This window comes from Polistes fuscatus, unplaced genomic scaffold (assembly GCF_010416935.1).
Source record: "Polistes fuscatus isolate 324 unplaced genomic scaffold, CU_Pfus_HIC Scaffold20, whole genome shotgun sequence".
Taxonomy (NCBI): domain Eukaryota; kingdom Metazoa; phylum Arthropoda; class Insecta; order Hymenoptera; family Vespidae; genus Polistes; species Polistes fuscatus.
This window is the reverse complement of record NW_025113097.1, coordinates 3,373,208-3,393,094: the sequence shown is the minus strand read 5'-3', so window position 1 is coordinate 3,393,094 and position 19,887 is coordinate 3,373,208. Positions and strand designations below refer to the sequence as shown.

Genomic DNA, 19,887 nt, shown 5'->3' with positions numbered 1-19,887 from the left:
GTCTCAAAAGTTCTGGAAGATATATTCCAACGATGAATTTATTTTAATAAAACTTGCATGTGTTAAAGGTACTTATATATATTAAATATTTAGAAACGAATGTTAATTATTATTATTAAATATTTTAAGTGGTACGGATAACAACATGTGCACATGACAATGGTTTTTTTTTTTTTTTTTTTTTTTGTAATATTTGTATATATTACAATGTAGCATTAACAGTACTAAAAATATAAATTCTTTTCCTTATAATTTTAAAACATATAATTATTTATCCATTACATATAAAGTACAAAGTGAAATGTCAGCACCTTCTTAACAATTAATAATGTTTATTTTTTTTTTCTTTTACTATTTTTTTTTCCTTTTTTTTGTTTATATGAAACTGCTCTGAAAGAATACATATACCATTATTAATATTTTATCCAAAAGTAACGTTAAATATATAATTATTTATTGTACTTATTTAATATATTATTAATAAATGCTTATATTCATCAAAATTTTAAACGCGAATTACTTTACCATATTTCATGTATTTAAAGATGTGTGTGTGTGTTGTGTGTGTGTGATTGAATTATGATTTTTTACAATAGTGTATGCAACAGTCTTAATTTGTACAAATAAGGCAACACATTACATTAGTGTCATTTTATGCAATATATTGATTTAGAACATTCAATTCTAGAGTATTTAGGTTTATAATTTAACACAGTTTATTTTAAACGAGACCAATATGTTTCTAATGGGTCTCAAGATGCTGCCGTCTAATATAAAAATCATGAAAATATATGTAAAACATGGCCTTAATATATAATAGGCCACATAATTCGGTCACTTATTAGCTATAAAATATTTAAGTATATTGTTTGGTTTTGGTTTGCTAGTTGTGGGCCAAGGTCGACTGACTTCTCTTTGTAAATCAACAGGTAAGGTCTTAAGAATTGTGGTATCCATTTTTGATGATATTTGCATTGGCGAAGATTCAAGCCTTAAACCTGCCATTTCATTGCTGGGAGTTTCTCTACGACCATTTAACCATACTTCTAATTTTGTTTTTTTTAACTGTGGTTCTACCTCACTTAATAGATCATCTTCTGTACATTGGCTGCTACTAATAGTCAATTTTGATATTGGAGATCCATTAATGCCGGGTAATGAATTTGACAAACTTGTTGCAGATAAAGAATGCTCAGAGCTATCATTGCTATCCTGATTTATACTCATCGGTGACCCCAAACTAATGTCGCAAATACCTTCTTCTGAACTTATATCCAAAATAGACTGAACGGCTACTTGTTTTCGTAAGAAAGATGTAATACTACTACGACCATAAGATCTTTCTTCAAACTTAGTAAAAGCAACTCCTAGAAGAGTCAAGTGAAATGGTTTAGAAATATCAACTGCACGATGGAATAATTTCATAGCTAGGATTAACATTTTAGCATGGTCATAAACACCAGATTTAGATGAAGGAAGCAAATGTTTTGGTAAAGCACACTGTCTAGTCTCTCTTTTAGGTTTATTGAAATCGTGCTTTCTTACTGTTATTCTCATGGCAATTGGAATTCTACCATCTTCAGTAGCTAGCTCTGTTAATCTTCGTAATAATGCACTGAGTCGCTGTTCCACTTCACCCACTAATGATACACTTTTAAAGCCATCTTCTATACCTATAGATTGTTTTTTTGCAGATGGTTTTACAGCAGTTTCATCTATACCTTCTGCATTATCTTTTAACTTTCTTGCCAGATCTTTGCCAATTTTTAATTCTAGATCGTGTAATGGTATTTTGCGCAAATCTTCAACCGTTCTTAAATTTTTTGATATTAATAATTCCTTAGTTTTCAATCCCACCCCAGGTATTTTAGATACGGAATCTAAAGTAGATAATAACTTTGATGCACTACAGGGAAATATTAGTGTTTGTTGATTAGGTTTATACAAAGATCCTGCCAGTTTTGCTAATAATTTATTGTGTGCTATTCCAGCACTGCATGTAATTTTTAATTCCTTCCAAACTCGATCTCTTATTTTAGATGCAATTTTAGTTGCTATCGCTAATCGTAAATGACAACCACATGGGCATTCTTCATCAGTTAATTCAAAGACATTACCAATTATATCTCGCGAATCCTCTTCAATCGAATCGCTAAAATTTTCATTTGACTCATCGTTAGATGAAATATATTTTTCTACAATTGATGTTACATCCAGAAAGTTATCGTCCAAGCCTAACCTTTCGACTAATGGAGTGAAATCATGTAAAATTTCCATTATTTTAGCAGAAAACTGACGATATGCTGTTAAATCTTCACCATTTACCAAGACCAATTCGGGACACAAACGTAAGGCGTCTTGCACTGGCATACATTTTCTGATACCATAACCACGTGCTATGTAATTACTCGTTACAACCATATTTTTTTGTTGAACGCCAAAGGGTTTTCCATCATATTCTGGATGTCGTAGCATTTCAACTTGTGCATAGAAACAATCAACATCCAAGTGAATTATGCATCTTGGATGACGTATAATATCATATTCGTAGGTATCCATTGGTATAAAATATTGCATGTATCTTGAATCTTATGATATGATGATATTAATATTACTACTCAATTTCTCATATATGTTGCATTTCCATTATAAATAATAATTATCTATAACACATAAAGAATTCATATTTTAAAATCACAATTTGTAGAATTTTTCTTATAATAATCATTTTTATTAAAGTATCCATAATTTAACTAAATCAATAAAATAGTTTTAACTAGATAATAATATCTAATTGATTACTGTGTAAAAAAATAAAATAATTTTAAATATGCACATTATACAAATCTATTCACTAAAAGTATGATTAATCTAGCTTACAGTAATACTAAATAGAGAAAAAATTTGCTTACCTTTTATAATATAGATTCAAATAATTATACAATATGCTAGAAATTTTCTTTGCATAGAAATCACTTAGCTCTCGTATTTAGTTACACATATTTTTCAATAGATTATTACGAGTCATAAATACGTATACTTTTCAATGAATTTTAAGTTAACATTTTAAAGTAAACACTAACATTAAACATTTTGTTTGTATACATGACCTAGTGCGTATTTGTAAAATTAGGTTATGGCAGAAATATTTCAACGTATATATTCATATACGTCTTTCTTCTGAATTGCGCGCTTGCGCGTATATATTATAAATAATTGTATATATATCTTCTCAAAGTTTATCTTCCGTATTAACGTATCATTCTTTTAACCGACGTATTTAACAAAATATAAAAGGTGGTATTAACAAATCAAAATATCTTATGTTCATATAGAAATTCTAATGCAATTCTTCACTTATTTTAGTATACGAAGTATGTACTAACAAAGGCATATTTCTGGTACCTTTCGTACGGACACTATATATATGTATATATATATATATACACGTTGATACACAAATTTTTACAAATTTAATTTAATTTTATTAATTATTGTACATATATTATATTTTATTTATAACATAACTTAAGATTATTTTATATTATAATTTCAAGAAATATTGGACAAGTAAAAATATAAAAGTGTGGTACCGTTTCTAGTTTCATAGGTACGTTCCTGAACGTCCGATTGTTTCGCCATCTACATTATAGAAAAATGTACTAAATGTTCAGTATTGTAAAATGTATTAAGTACTTTTCAATTGTACGCAATAACAGTAAAATTTTGGAAATTTATTATTAAATAACACTTTTATTCTAACGTAATTAAATTGGAGATTCTATTTAGATTAGATTCGAAATTAACTTTGTAATAAGTATAACGTGACGTTCAATATTTTGAAGCTTGCAATTGATTATCGGAAAAGTTAATCTTTTGGGAGTCGTTACATACTTACGTGTCATACAAACGTGTGTGTGTGTGGTGAAAGTTCGACGCACGAAAATTATTTAAATTATCATACAAAGGGAATGTTGCAATTAGATTTTTATTTCAAAATGGGTACGTATACTTATATATTTCTTATATATTTTAAATAAACTTAATGAAGTTTAACCGAAATCATAATAATTATCATTTGAATATATTTATCATTCGTTATTTCTGTTAATTTTAATATTATACGTACTCACGTTAAAAAATTTTATATCAATTATTTCTCAATAAAAATGTAAATATTTGAAGATAGAACAATCTTTTTTGTTTTAAACGTAGATAATTAAAATGAATTTCTTTTCAGCGTGGGTGTATGTGGCTTCTGTCGGTTGGTATATCGTTGCTTTATTAGGAGTTATATGGTATTCTTATCCATATATTCAAGATAAATATACAAGATGGAAAGTTAAGAAAGATGAGGAAGAATATGCAGCGAAATATCATAAGAGTAAGATTTTATCTTTACGAATATCATATATGAGCTAAAGCGATTAACTTTTCATATTTAACACATTAGCTACCAACGTTACATATTTGTGAGTATTGTTTCACAGATATGTATCTGTAATCAATGCGACAAATAAGTTCTGGACTGTGATCGAAATCTTTTCTTGCCTATTTGATTCAGCAAACAAGCAGTTCATATAATTCATTTCAATACTGAATATTTAACGCATTGAATGTCATAAAGGTTTGAATATTTCCTCCCAAGCGAACAAAAATTTTTCTTAAATTAGCTCCTTTTAATATACAAACTTAGGTGGTTAGACAAATTTATTGTACAAACATTTATTTGTCAATTATTTAACAATTTTTATGAATGCAAGAGATACAAATATAAATAAATAGACTCTATATGAAACATTAGTGGCAAACGTATACGAATGAAAAGATATGTAATATATTAATTTATATTTTACTCTTTTTGAGATCCTGATCTTCTGCAACAGAGATTGTTAGAGATGGAAGCTTCTAGACAAAGAATGCAAGAAGAATATACCAAATCCACTTTAGCGACAAAGGAAAAAGAGGAAGAAGTATGTATGAATATTAAAGTTCGTTTTATGAATTGGACATTAATGTTGAACATAAAGGAATATATTGGTAAACAAAATTATTTATTCTGTTTCTTTCTTTTTTATTAGCGGATGCAAAAGAAAAAAGAAGATGTTAGTAATTTTGTAGATGGTAATATTTTGGGTCCAATCAGACCCAAATCAAAATCATTAAAACCAGGTATTTCGATATTTCATATATTTACTAGGCCTATGTGCAAATTCCTTATATACATCTTTACAGAGTATAATCCATTAATGGGAGACAGTTCTCGAGGCTATAGGCCACCCAAGCGTAGTTGTTGTGGAAAGGGTGGATGTGGTTGATTATACGATAATGTGCCATAGACGACTCATTAACTTTATCTATTATGCAAATTTTTCTTCTTTTGTTTTCTATGTAAAGAAAGGTCATTAAGAATGGTGGCAGTTTAATATGTAACAAGTAATATTTAAATATGAAAATAAATGTAAGTATACAGTTTACTTGTTATGTATCATCATTCTATGCGAAATAAAATTATTTTTATATATTTGTATTATATATAAACAGTTTTATGTTGCAAGTAGGCTAAAACTGAAATATAATTTTAGTTCTTTTTATAGCAACTGTTACTACGTTTTTAAGTACAACGTTAAATTTATTATTACAATAATAGTCACTTAACTTTGATCTAAAAAATTGTAATCAATTTGTTAGAAAGAAAATGGCAGTTTTTAGGATTGTATTACGATAATAATGCAACTATAAGATAATTAATATATTACATTCCACTCGAGTAATAGACTCAGAGAAGATAACGTTGATAATAATAATTCCGATGATTGTGCTTTTGTCAATCAAATATGTCATATAGACATATTGTCATTAGTTTGTTGTCATTTAAATAATAACGATATATCACACTGTATTCCTTGTGCGTTACTCAAACATATCGTATTCGTGCTAGATCATTACAATATACAAGAATATTACCTCTTTCACGATAATTTACTTATAAATTAGAAAGTTAGGAATCGATCGTGTTTTTTGTTCTCTCTTTTTCTTTTTTTTTTCATTGTGACACTACGAATGAAAATTTAATTAACAACATTAAAATAAAATATAATGAAAATAAGAATTAAAGTCGGCAAACTGAATTATTTTTAATTTTAATTTTTATTTCGTATCATCGGTATGTTATAAAACGATATATACGTATATCATTTATGTTTTAAATGATGTCACTTAACAGCGATTGTTTTCAGAAATCTCAACAATCGTGCCATCATACGTAAGCATCGGTTTGTTAATTTTTTATTTTATATATTACTTTTTTCTTTCTTTTTCTCTATATCGAAATACACGATATACTTTATTATTTTGTTCAGTCTCGTAAAATTAACGAATATCGGTCATTTTATAATAAATACAATTGTTGTTACGATTTTAGAAACATCGAGTTTCATTTTCTCTTGCCTTATATGATGTTATTTACAAAATAAAAAATATAATAAAATAAAATAAAGATAAGATATGCAGAATTAAAATATATAAATCGTTACGCATGATTTATACGAAAAGTCTTGATTGTAAATAGCGACGAATCGAAACATACATACATACATATGTATGTATTATATACGTATCATAATGTATAATAGAAGGATAGAAAATGTTATTCATTTTTGTTCTCATCGTTTTCTCTTTTATCGCGCTTTTTTCTTAGTTTTTGTTCTTTTTCCCTTCCTTTCTTTTCTTTTCTTTTTCTTTTTCATATTAAGATAATTATTATTTTAACCGTTAGACTATTGTCTAAGTAAAATCTCTGACAGATTGTATTATTAGTACCGTTCAAAAGCGAAAAATTAAAAGCGAATAATCAATGAAAAAAAATTATAACGAAATTTTCCTACAGATATATACTATATATATATATATGTATATACTTAAATACAATACATATGCGCATAAGTACGTTTAAATTCATTCGCATGATTGATCTCATGGAGGTTTTTGTTAGAATAATTATCGTACATCTTTTTAATCATGACGACGACGACGACGACGACGACGAAGATGACGGCGACGATAACACGATGATATATTTGGCCGTGTAATATTTATCATTTCGTTTTGTAATTTCTTATTAGTCTCTTTTTATTATTTATTCATTTATTTTTGTTCTTTCGTTTCTTCCTTTTTTTTTTCTTTTTTAAAAAGTCTGCACTACAATGAGGATTCTACTTATTAGCATTTATTTACAATTCGTCGGTTAATCGCTAAACTTAATTTATAAACGAACATAATAATTATGATAGCATCGCTTAATTATGGCAGTTTCGAAAAATTCAACGAACGTAGACTTCCTTCGCTTCTACGATATTAATGATATGAATTACTTTTTCTTCTTCTTCTTCTTCTTATTTTTCTTCCTCCTCCTCCTCTTTCTTTTCTTCCTTTTACTACGGTTCTACAACTTTAATGTTTTACCTTACTTTATTATATTCCCAATTCTCGTGTTACAAAAGTCCTATGAACTTTAAACGTCGAATACATGAATTTTATTCGGTCCATTCGTAATGAGGGACGATGTCTTGAAGATAATTAATAAAGGAATAAAGAAAATGAGATGAGGGGAAAAAAATGAAAGTGAAAGATATATACGAAAGAATAAGGAAAAAATATAATAAAATAAAAAAGAATTATGCGAGGATGGCCTTTTTTACGTCTCAAGATCAACAAAGTTACATGAACATCTTGCAACGGCGACGAAGAAGCTTGTCTGGACGTTTCTATATTTTTTTTTAAACGTAGATTATACAATTTTTTCTGTTATCCATGCAGAAGATAATCCTTTTTCAATTACAAAATTGATTAATTTTTTAATAAGATCAATATTTATAGCAATATGCAATAGTTTCAGTCAATTAATTATGAAATAATGTGTGCGAGCATTTATTTTCTATTTTTAATAATAAAATATTATTTACAATGTCGATCAATATAATTAGACCACAAGTATCAACGAAAAATTCTTCGACAAAATGTCCATTTTTCAAAACGAAGAAGTTGCCGAAAAAAAAAGATTATTTCCTGCATAGATCGTACAAGAATAACTATTTCTTTAACACTAAACGTACCACCTCCGGTCAAATGATCGGTTTCAAATTGAGAAATTAAAATTTCGCTTTAAATATATCTACAAATATAATTTCATTTATTATTTTATTACCGAATATTGATGACATCCACTATCAGTATTGATTTTTATATGCATTCAATTGTAACAAAATATAACTTTTCTGTTAAATACCGGTCATTTTACCGGTTATGGTGTATAAATAGGTGTATATAATTATATATATATATTAAATTGTCGGTAGGTTTAGTGTTAATAATTAACTACGATTTTTTTTTCTCACTTTTTGTTGGTTTTTTTTCCTTCCTTGTAAATGACCGATTTTTTTTTTATTACTTTATGTTTTCTTTATTTATTAATGTTCCGTTTATTTCCGTTAATAAGAAAGTGTATTTAATTTAATGATAGAAGGGATAGAAAAAGAAAGAGAAAGAGAAAGAGAAAGATAGAAACAATGAATGAGAAAGAGACATGATCGATAAATGCACATGTAATAAGAAAAGAATATTTGTGCGCACGTGTAATCGAGTGTCCTTCGTTTTTTTCAATACACACAATACTACATTATACATGTTTTAAAAGCTATTACAAATAATTACGCGTGAAAGTTTAATTTTTTTTCTGTTTTTCTTTTTTTCCTTTTCTTTTTTTTTCTCTCTCGAACATATCTCGTTAAATTATTTTCACCGTTATTCTAATTTCATTAAAAATGAAATTACGAGATCCTTCGCCGTTATGGGGGGGGGATGGGCAAGGGGGCAAGGGGTCGTAAAAATAATAACCGTGCTCTCTTGTCTTTTTTTCTTCTCTTCATCTTCTCCTCCCTCCATTTTCTTTCTCATCACGATATCGCGTTTAATTACTTTCGGAATTCTTGATTTTATCGAATTTTTCTACGCCTATCTTTTCTTTTTTCTTTCTCTCTCTCTCTCTCTCTCTCAGTCAGTGTGTTCGTGTTGATCTAACGAACGCTCGTACAAGGTATTATATCATGTAAAAAAGAAAAAAGAAAAGGAAGAGAAAAGAATGCAACGTCGTCGGAGGAAAATTTCAATAAAAATTACCGGAATTTTGTTGTCAATAATAACGTTAAGGAAACTATTATATCACTTGGATATTACAAAATAATAATAATAATAATAATAACAATAATAATAATAATAATAATAAAATTTAAATAAAAGAAAATAAAAATAAGAAATGTATCCTCGCGCATAAATATAAAATATGTATATTTTCAACGAGAATCTCGTAAAGAAAAATAATAAAAAGTAATACAAGTCAGTCGTCCCTTCCGGTAAATATCGCTCGAAAATAATCCTTTTTTTGTATTATTATTATTACTATTATTATTAATATTAATATTATTATTATTATTATTATTATTGTTATTCTTTCCTTGTTTCATACTGTGAAGCATGCTTTTCAGGAGACACTGGGAAGAGAAACCAAAAAATATTAGCGCGTTTAATTGTAATATACATAATTCTCATTATATATACATACATATACTGTGTGCCGTATTTTTTGTTTATTTGTCGCGACGAAGAACGAGCTTGCTTTTTAAAAGAACGTGGAAAATCGTTTCTTTTTTGTTTTTCTTTAATTCTTTTTTTCGTCTTTTTGGATGGACTTTTAATGAATCTTCAACCGAGGACACGCGTGCGCGCACGTGGCACAAGTTAACCCGCCAATTTTTCCCTTTACGAGTCGATAACAAGAAGTGTGTTTACGTTTTATAACAGGCTTTCAATGAATCTTTCAAGACGATTTTTTCCAGGGGCTCAAAGGTTCGAACCGGCGAACTACGATCGTATCTGTAAAACTCTTCATTTTTTCTTTTTTTTTGTTATTTAGTTTATTTTATTTTTCTTCCCTTTAAAAATCGTCTCGCGACGAACGACGCAAAAATCGAAACTTTTCGCGAGTTCACAAGTGTTACACGAGCGTTTTTAACGTGTGCCTCTTTTTTTTTTTTTTTTACTAATACATATATACACACACACAGACAGATTTACTATTATTATTATTTTTTTTTTTCACTTTTTATTTTCCAAGCCGGAATTTTCGTTAGATCCATCGAAGATATTTAGGGGGGGGGAGAAGGAAAAAAAGAAGAATCACATATAGGTGTGTATTATATCGTACAATTTTTACGAATTTTAATATTTAGTTTTACTTTATTGTTTTATTTTTTTTTTATTTCCCTCCCCCTCCTCGATCACGGACCAAACGAAATTCGGTAACCCCGCTTACTTAACTAAACTAACGTTTACGTTTATATCATATCGTTAATCACTACTGCTTTTTTTTTATCTTTTTTATTTCTCTAGACTCTCGCGGTATATGATCGAATTAATAAATTCAATTCGACACGTTAACGCGAACTTGTTTTTCGTTTATTTGTTTATTGAATAATTTTTCACTTTTCCTTTCTTCCTTTTTCTTTTTTTTTTATATTTTTATTCTCTTATTTTTACTATTTAAATCGCACGAATACAATACACAATTTCGCTCAGCGTTCTAATATTTTTTATCATTCGTCTCTATTCTTTCCCCCCCTCCCCCCAGACCCCAACCCTTCTTCTTATATTAATTTTTCGTTTTATCTTTTCGGTAAAGTTTCATACGTAGAAGTAGTTTTATTTTTCTCGTGGCATATTTTTTTACTTCATTATAATGTTTCGTATTATCTAATCGGAGTCCAGTCTTCCTATACGAAGATCGCATATTAAATCCTAGTATTTTATTCGGCAGATTTATTTATTTATTAATTATTTTTTTTTTTTCGATTCTTATCTAGAACACACATCCTTTCAGATTTCATTTAATTTCCGGTTAATTAGATCGGTTTAAAATATACGTTGATAACGATGATGATGATGATGATGATGATGATGATGATGATGATGATGATGATGATGATGATGATGACGATGATGATGATGATGATGATTGCACGATGGAAGAGTTTACGAAAGGTGACAAGATGAATTTTTTAGTTTCCCTCACGTTGTTGTTCGACAAAATTTTACGCGTTCGGTATTGCTTTGTAAAAAAAAAAGGAAGAAAAAAAAAAAGAAAGAAAAATAAGAAAGAAAAATAATCTATCTGTACATTAATCTCTTATCGTCTTTCAACCCCCGCCTCCCCACACCCCGTAAATTCGACGTTCGTTTTCGTGGGAATAAAGTTTCATAAAAGCAGGATATGCCTAGATTTTTTTTTTTTTTTAATCTACGCCCAAAAAAAAGAACATTTCTCTCTCTGTTTATTTATTTTGCGATAATGAATCAGTCGGTTAATTGAAAAACTTTGAAAAGGAAGAAGTATCCATCCAGCAGCAGTAGCAGCAGCAGCAGCAGCGCATGAAATGCGAGCTACGCAAAATGCAAATTACTTTTCTTTTCGTTCCTTTTTCTCTCTCTCTTTTCTTCTCTTTTTTCTTTTTTTTTGTTTTGTTTTGTTATTCTTTTTCAAAACACAGGTACACTTCCAACGATTTATTGTTCGTCGCACTATTTCGTTTCTTTTACAGAGGACATTCTCGTTCCCTCTGATTTCTTGTCATCTCTCATCAACTTATTTTGATATTCTTTCCACGTGTATGCTGGTTTCATTGCGTGTTATTATGTGTATTTTATATGATTATTCAAGATCCCTGGTATCCCTTAACAACTACTAGAAGTATACAGATATAAATTAATCACGTGTCGTAAATTAAAAACTAATGACTAAATCTTGTTTTTTCTTCTTTTCTTTCTTTCTTTCTTTAAAGAACTTTGTACAGTGTATACAAAAGTTTGATATGATAATACTTACATCTTACATTTTCTCCTTACTATTTTGATACTATATATATATATATATATCTTATATAATATACATAGTATATATAATATATAGATTTATTATATACTATATATATTATATAGCGTTTATTCGGTCAGTCAAATAGTCCGTTCGTCCGTTTGTTTTTCGTTCCGTGCATAAAAGTGGCTAATAAACAAGTCGTTACTTTCTCTTCTCTTCTCTTCTCTTGGGTGCTGCTTACACCGTTTTCCGTTTTCGTGTATACATAAATAGGTACGTGTATGTACATGTGTATGTATATGCAGAGCTAACTCAAAGTGATACGAAGCACCCCTAGAATCGAGGTTTGGTTTTAAGCGCCTGTGATTTCATTTTCATTTTTATTATTATTATATATTTTTATTGAAACAATATCGTTCCTAGTATGATAAATCAATTAATATGAAAATAAAAAAGGAAAAAATTTGAAAAAAAAAAAAAAAAAAAAACGACGCTCCTTGCAATTGGGGAATATTGCACGTACCAGCAAAACGCTTTCACTATCTGATTACTTTTTTCTACGTTACTTTCACCCCAAGATTATATTGCGCGTCCTAGGTTGGTGCATCTTGTGCCTAAGCTCTGAGTCGGCCCTGTGTATATGTATTTTTATGTAATATGAGTATGCGTATGCGTATGCGTATGCGTGGCGTGTGCGTGCGTTGGAAGAATTATCAATTAATTTATTAATTAATACATCACCGCAAAGCGAAAATATCGCTTTCCTTAATAAGATTTCAGATTTTTCAAATTCTTCTCCTTTTCTTTCTTTTCGTTTTTTCTTTCTTTTTTTTTTTTCTTTTTCTTTTTTAATCTCCTTATGATTTTAGGAACATCATATCCAAAATAATATGTATTCGTTATTTGTCGTGGCAAGAATGTACAAGCTCTCGAAAATTAATGCCACGTCTTACTTTATCGATCTATTCAAAAAAATCTCTCTTCTCCGTGCGAGAATATCGTGTGAGAACGTAAGACGCGCTTGGAACATTTTCTCATACGTAATCCTTTTTTTTATAATAATATTAATAATAATAATAATAAAGAAAATAATAATATGATAATAATAATAATAATAATAATAATAATAATAATAATAATAATAATAATAATAATAATAATAATGATAATAAAGATAATAATAATGATAATATTAATAATAATAATAATAATAATAATAATATTAATGATAATAATCTTACTACAACTTTCGTTTGACCGGATAACGTAATGTCAAGTATTTGAATTTCGCGCCAGCTCGAGTTCGGACATTTTGGATAACTTTAATGAAATTACACGATGGAGATACATCTGAGGTGTTCATTAGATTTTCTAGAATACTTCTTAAAACTTGAAACGATGTTACTTTTAAAACACTTTTAAAGAGTGTAACGTGGTTTAGTTGGTAAAGATTGGTGTATCCAAGGATCGTCAAACTCTCTCTCTCTCTCTCTCTCTCTCTCGGAAAGTTTCTCTCAGTATTTTCGAGAGTTTACCACAGAGCTGAGAACTCTGCCGAAAACTCAAATGAGCCGTTCAACATTCGTTTACCGACTAATACTATCTTCGAACTCGAGCAGACCGATTGTCGATTACTCTCACGTTCCCAGTCTCTCTCTCTCTCTCTCTCTCTCTCTCTCTGCACAAATAGCGCCCGTATCGAGAAAAACTTTTACTATTTATATATTGCTCGGAAAGTTGGCCATGTTCCACCATTGTCTTTTATTTTTCTTCTTCCATTTCTTTTTCTTTTTCTTCTTCTTCTTCTTCTACACACAGTCTTCTCGCTTATCTTTCTCCTTTCATCAATTGGTATAGGAAGATGTTTCTAATGAAATGCCTTAAAATACACGACAAACGAATTAGGATACTTAAATATAAATGCATTATCGTCATCGATCCCCGTCTTGTCGTTGGCCCTTCTTCTATTTCTCGCCTCGAAGAGAAAAGCCATAAATTCTTGGACTTTGTACAAGTAATTTAGATTTGAAAGCCCTTCCTTCTTCTTCTTCTTCTTCTTCTTTTTCTCCTCCCGATGATAACCAACGCGATAATGTACATCACAAGTCGATTTTTCTTTTGTTTTTTCCCTTTGCTTTCCTTTCCTTTTCGTTTCCGTTGAAACCACTCCGCCGGTAAGATCGTTCCCCGTATATTTTTTCTTCCACTTCTTTCTATTTTTTGTTCTTTCTTTCTTTTCTCTTGTTAAACGAAACACGTTCGTGTACACGTGTTCGTCTCTATTTGTTCGTTCGTTCGTTCGTGAGTCTCCACACTTTGAATATGTGCCAGACAAATGATCCTTCGACCACGACCTCGTTGGTCAAGGCAGGTTTTGATAGATTCTTCTTTCCTCGTGTTCATACTTAGCTGTCGCGATGATCGCTAGGGCGATTAGGTTCTGAAACTCCCGTTGGATTATTTGCACTCGCGAGGAGGCTGTTGAGTTTGTTGTATCTTTGACTTCCGGAGCTACTCATCGTATTGGATGCTGAAGAACTGTGCTGGGGATAACTACCTGTTCTAGAGAAGCTAGGCACTTTGTCTGTAACAATAATAATAATAATAAAAAAAATTGCGTTAATGTTATCTCTAATTAGAAACTCGATTCTTGCATTTGAAAATATTCATAATTATCATTTATTCATGAGTTATATTTTATGTAATATTTTTATCTATTCTAATTTTGTTGTTGTAATATATTAACGTGTCGTATTATAATTTCTATATCTAATCAGTAAAACAGTATTTGTCTATAACAACAAGCTTCAGACAGCAGAAACTTTATTTTGCATTCAGGACGTTCGGTATTACTCTGCATTTGGCGATTGCCATTAACCAACCAACTTCGATTGGTCGAATCTTGAAGTAAAATTACACCAATTACCAATTAAACTACCAATTACCAATTATTACCAATTACATGTGGCGTTCACTGAATACTCGACTTCCTGAATGACCCCATTGTCTCATCTTTCGTATTTCCGTATAAATAAAGAGTCAGGACGTGTCTTGAGACAAACGCTTGAACGACGGATCGAGATTTGTTAAAGTTGAGTTATAAAAATCGTATAGGAAAAGATATTACTATTATTATTATTATTATTATTATTGAAGATAACAAATTATAATAATATTTAAGAATTATTAATAAATGTATCACAGGGAAGTTGGACAAAATGAAAACATATTGTTCTGATTTGTTTTTTACCTTGTCCAATTTTTCCCTGTGATACATTTATTAATAATTTTCTTTTTCGACACGTGATAAACAACTAATTGATCGAAGAATGATATTTTCAATAAATTTTCGATGAATTACCTTTGCAGCGATTATGCCTCGATCTGTCCTGCGAGCCGATGCTTCCACATTGCCTTTGTGGAATACAAGAGTAGTTGCTGTCGCTGCTGTAAGCAGGAGACGAAGCTCTGTTGTTTCTTCTACGCGGACTCTTGTTGTCCCTACTTCTCGATTCGCTTCTATTGTGAGCACATCCGGATTGTGCAAATTGATTGTTATATTCGATCGTATCGGCGTAAAGACAGCTTGATTCGGAGCAAGAGTAACACATGTCCGAGTGGGTGTTGGAATCGCAGGATTTTCTATCCCATTCGTCGTTTTCTTGTTGATAGAGATCTTCACCGCGGAATATCGCATCGTTGCGTCTGTAAATATCGTCACTCATGGCGACCGAATGTTCTATGTGAGGATTAGGATGATTGATACGGCTGAAAGCGTTGTCGTGATTTCTGTAGTTGTCCGGGACGCCATTGTGATGACCGTAAATCACGGAACCACTTTCGTATTCGTTCTCTTGAGTTTTATAGTCGTAATGATTGAAGCCTTGAGGGAAACAGGGTACCGGTGGTGGATTAGTTTGCGGTGGCAGTGTAGTGTATCTTCCACTCTGTTGCATGTTCGCGTGAGTGACTATGTCGTGCGGAGGTTGCCCAGTCCAGGGTGTTGGCGAGGAACTGAAACTGTTGCCTGCTCTGATAGGTGGTGTCGGTGGGCTTTGCGAATTGCACGATCCAGAACCGTCTAAATCATTTTGAATGTTCCTCTTACCTAAGTGAGGACTGAACGAGACTTGTTGGTGATGCTGCTGTTGTTGCGATTGTTGTTGCGGCTGCTGCTGCTGCTGTTGTTGTTGTTGTTGTTGCTGTTGTTGTTGGATTCTTCCAGACAGCAATGTTCCCGAAGGAGGTGGGTGTTCCGGGGGAGGCGGTAACATATCGCACCAGTTAGGCATTGCTGTGCCGCTTGTGCTTACAGCACTTTGGGGATCGTTTGATAAGGGTATCCTGTATTGCGGTCTTCTTTGTATATCAGCGTTCTCATCAGTGTACACGCTGCTAGTGTTATCGCTGCTGGGTGACATAGTTGATTTGTTGTGTTCCTGATTCGAATCCAAACTGGAGTAATCAGGTTTCATGCAAGAATCGCTGGAATTTGATTTCTGTCCACTGGTTTCCATCGAGTCTGGGCTTCGATTGCCAACGCATAACGTAGTAGTAGCGTATGGTTCGGGTGGTGCTTGCAATTGTTTTCTCGAATTGTAAAACGTAGTCAAGTTGACTTCGGCGTATTCCGAGCCAGTCATGCTGACGATCCCTGGGGCTAGCATCTGCTGGTTATTTAACAGCTTAGTTTCGCATTCCTTATCGGTGGGACCCTGAAGAGTGTTCGACGGTCTCCAGCCACGTTCCAACCATAAAGTGTCCTTATTCAGCTGACATATGTCGTTTGCCGTACTCACCGGAACATTTAAATGACCTAATTGTTTGCTCATCGCCTGTCTGCGTTTCACGTAAAGAGCACCCAAGAGAAAAGCGACGACAGCGAAGACCATCGTAATTATCAGTATTAGGAACCAAGTTTCTCGAACGATGGAGACGCTACCGTGACTCGGATCTGTCCGAGGTGGAAATTGCGTTAATTGACCTGGATCCATATTTAGTAGAGTCGGATTTGAGAAAGGTCCTAATCCAACGCGCGTTAATCCAGCTACGCGTGCCGTGTAAAGTCCACCCGATGAGAGACTATTGATCACGACCGATGTCGTAGAAGCATTTAATGACATTTGACCTAAAACTTTATTACTGCTGTTGCTCTTTATTTGAATCTGTAAATAAGAGATACACAAATTAGATGAACAACTAAGAAACGTCGTTCGTGTTAAACATAAAATCAAATTCAATCAAAATCTCACTTTGTATCCTATCAATTGTCCATTCTGTGCATTCTTCGGCGGCGGTGACCATCGTACAAACGCCGAAGTTATATTGATCATACCAACGTGGACGTTTTCCGGTGCACTAGACGGTACATCCTCCAAAGTTGTAGCCAATTTCACATTGCTAGGTCTCCCCTCTATAGTTTTGTAGAATGGCACAAGGAAGAACTCGTAACGCGTGTATTTCTCTAAATTGGTTAGAACGTAACTAGTTGCACCGGCGTTGAGTACAGTCACCATACGATATTCTGGTTTCTCGGTGAGTTCACGATATCGTATATAAAGACCCTCAACTAAATCAGCTGCGCCAAGTATCTAAAACACAAAGAGGAAGCGCGTTCAAGGATCGCTTTCAACCGGACGAAGGGGATTTGCGTTTGTCACTGTCCAAGTAACCGCTTTTGATCTCGAACTTACGTCCCACATAATTTTAACGCTGGTACTGCTCAACGGTTGGACTTCCTTCAAGTGCAGTATCTCGCTGTTAAGCCGATCCCTCGCGCGAATCAATTCTATCTGCGGTACCGTCCGTTGATCAAGGCTGCTCGTGTGAGCGACATCGGACAACGGTCCAGGAAGCGACAAGCCGTGACTATTTTCGGCACGCACTAGGAACACGTAGTTGGTGTCAGGCTTTAAATCCATTACCTGTAACAGGAAATGTTGATCTTTATCATCGTCATCGTCATCATCATCATTATTATTATTATTACTACTACTTATATTTATGGATGCATCTCTGAATGAGAACATTTCCTAATGAAACAACGCAAACAGTTAATAATAAAAGAATCTTTATTTAAATTGCACTTATTAATCAAATGAAATGATATTATACTTACGGTGTATGTATCGTCGGTAACACCGGTAGCTGCAACAACCCAACCAGTATTCAGATTGCTGCTGAAGTACTCGATGTTATAACCAATGATTTTGCTTTGGCCCTCGTTGCCAGGACTCCAAGTCAAAGTAACCGAGTTGCTAGTAGCGTTTATGATTCTAGGTTTGCTCGGGCTCTGCGGCAATGCTGATATTTCCGGAGTTCTGTGAAAGGTCGTCGTCGTGCTAACCGTCAATGTGGCAGACCAAGATGTATTTCCAGATTCCGAGCTTGCTATACAAGTATATAAACCAGAGTCGCTCATTTGAAGATCATCGATAAACAACGTTCCATTGTTGGCCATCGTGATACGATTTCCTAGTTGGATGAGAACACCGTCCTTGTGCCAGTGTACCTTTGGGGTTGGAGTACCAACTGCACGACAGGGTAACGTAGCAACGCTTTTGACAGGAAGCGTCTGATTTGCAGGACCCAACTCGATTATCGGAGGTGGTATATCTTCAGCGGACATCACCTTTTTTTTTTTTAACAGGTAAAAACGAGTCGTTTTAGCGTCACTTCGTTTTTCTCGTTTCGTTTTATTTCAAAGAGATAACGAGTTTAAGTTAACTCGTATACAGGTGAATTAAAGTCTTTGTCTCCATTGTTATGATACCTTTAGAGCGTGCACCTTTAGATTATTGTTACCTCAGGTGTCGAGGGCTTACCTGAAGGAATACAGTCGCCGTACTTGCACCAGCTTGGCTGATGACGCTGCACACATAATGGCCCTCATCCTTCCTTATCACACCTTTTATGCGCAAACTTCCGTCCTGAGTGACCGTATATCGTTCCTGATAAGTGTTTCCCGGAAACATCAGCTCCTGAGAGCCCTCACGGGTCCAAAATATCGAGGGCTTCGGAGAACCACGAGCGGAACACGAAAAGGATACATCCGATCCAGTACTAACAGTTTCGTCTTTCGGAAAATTGATGAATACTGGTCTCGCTGTTAACAAAAAAACAACACAAGGATAATTTATTCAAATTATAATTTCAATTATTTTCAAGCAATTCGTCAAGCAATTGTTTTTCTTCTTTTTTTATCGATGAAAATAAAAAATAATCTATAACGACAGCGAACAAGGGATTTATCTTGTTTAAAGAAAAAAATATTAACGTTATCGTGGTGACATTTAAGTAAGTAAGTAAGTAAGTAAATAAGTAAGTAAGCAAACGCGAAGCCTTCGTATTCTTCGACCGGTTGTTAGAATGCATTACGGAAAGAACTAGTAAATTTACAATAGCTTGGCCTAGAGTATACAGATACCGGTTTCGAAGTATCGCAAACGTGTCCATTTATTTTTAGTATCTCCATGACGCTAATGATTCCTTGGTAAAAGATTAAAAATGAAATATCTGACTATTTTATGCGAACGAACGAACTTACGAACGAACTGGTCCTCGTTGTTGACGTTGTAAGAACTATTTCCGAGACAATGAGTCAAGCCCCTCCTCTCTGCCAATCGATTAATTTCTATTTATACTCACAATGAATGGTAAGAACTGCACTCGCCGAAATAGCCCCGACGTCGTTCTCCGCGTCGCAAATATACGTTCCCTGATCCTCGGGTGTTACCCTCTCGATGCGTAAACTTTTGTCGTCCAATATGTGGCCTCGGCCAATCGGCATTTTTCCGTCGTTGCGACGCCATAAGATTTCAGGCGGTGGGTCCCCGCCAACTCGACAAGCAAATTCCGCGGTTTGATCCGTCAGAATAGTTTGGTTACTTGGCATGGCAGTGAAATATGGTTTCACTAAAAGAATCAATTATTCGATTTAATTGACTTTACTTTCTTCGAAG

At 32.6% G+C, this 19,887-nt stretch overlaps 3 protein-coding genes across 5 annotated transcripts in view; 1 reads left to right on the top strand and 2 right to left on the bottom strand.

Annotated features, from left to right (window-relative positions):
* Positions 1–249: 249 nt before the first annotated feature.
* On the bottom strand, positions 250–3,152 carry LOC122517461 (DNA polymerase iota-like). Of its 2 annotated transcripts, XM_043635857.1 has the most exons (3): positions 2,913–3,152; positions 2,240–2,663; positions 250–2,152 (listed from the first exon to the last, which is right to left on the bottom strand). In XM_043635857.1, the coding sequence occupies exons 2-3, from the start codon at positions 2,575–2,577 to the stop codon at positions 835–837; spliced, it is 1,656 nt and encodes a 551-aa protein (XP_043491792.1). In that variant the 5' UTR covers positions 2,578–2,663; positions 2,913–3,152; the 3' UTR covers positions 250–834. The 2 variants fall into 2 exon arrangements, with proteins under 2 accessions (XP_043491792.1, XP_043491791.1); XM_043635856.1 differs by having other exon boundaries at positions 250–2,663.
* Positions 3,153–3,667: 515 nt separating this feature from the next.
* LOC122517463 lies at positions 3,668–5,477 on the top strand. 2 transcript variants are annotated; one of them, XM_043635859.1, is made up of 6 exons: positions 3,749–3,763; positions 3,846–4,002; positions 4,241–4,384; positions 4,867–4,973; positions 5,082–5,172; positions 5,236–5,477. In XM_043635859.1, the coding sequence occupies exons 2-6, from the start codon at positions 3,972–3,974 to the stop codon at positions 5,316–5,318; spliced, it is 456 nt and encodes a 151-aa protein (XP_043491794.1). In that variant the 5' UTR covers positions 3,749–3,763; positions 3,846–3,971; the 3' UTR covers positions 5,319–5,477. The 2 variants fall into 2 exon arrangements, with proteins under 2 accessions (XP_043491793.1, XP_043491794.1); XM_043635858.1 differs by having other exon boundaries at positions 3,668–4,002.
* Positions 5,478–13,986: 8,509 nt separating this feature from the next.
* Positions 13,987–19,887, bottom strand: part of LOC122517458 (roundabout homolog 2-like) — a 207,748-nt gene continuing 201,847 nt past the window's right edge. The window contains exons 6-12 of the mRNA XM_043635853.1: positions 19,574–19,840; positions 18,751–19,031; positions 18,045–18,557; positions 17,620–17,850; positions 17,179–17,517; positions 15,288–17,091; positions 13,987–14,510 (exon numbers count right to left, since the gene is read on the bottom strand). Of these exons, the coding sequence (XP_043491788.1) occupies positions 14,332–14,510; positions 15,288–17,091; positions 17,179–17,517; positions 17,620–17,850; positions 18,045–18,557; positions 18,751–19,031; positions 19,574–19,840 (3,614 nt within the window). The 3' untranslated portion in view covers positions 13,987–14,331. The remainder of the gene's footprint in view (positions 14,511–15,287; positions 17,092–17,178; positions 17,518–17,619; positions 17,851–18,044; positions 18,558–18,750; positions 19,032–19,573; positions 19,841–19,887) is intronic.

Bases quoted from the DNA above. Each gene is read 5' to 3' on its own strand.
- LOC122517461 (XM_043635856.1), bottom strand. From the start codon at position 2,577: ATGCAATATTTTATACCAATGGATACCTACGAATATGATATTATACGT.
- LOC122517463 (XM_043635858.1), top strand. From the start codon at position 3,972: ATGTTGCAATTAGATTTTTATTTCAAAATGG. The intron at 4,003-4,240 runs GTACGTATACTT...ATTTCTTTTCAG, and splicing joins AGATTTTTATTTCAAAATGG to CGTGGGTGTATGTGGCTTCT. The intron at 4,385-4,866 runs GTAAGATTTTAT...ACTCTTTTTGAG, and splicing joins TGCAGCGAAATATCATAAGA to ATCCTGATCTTCTGCAACAG.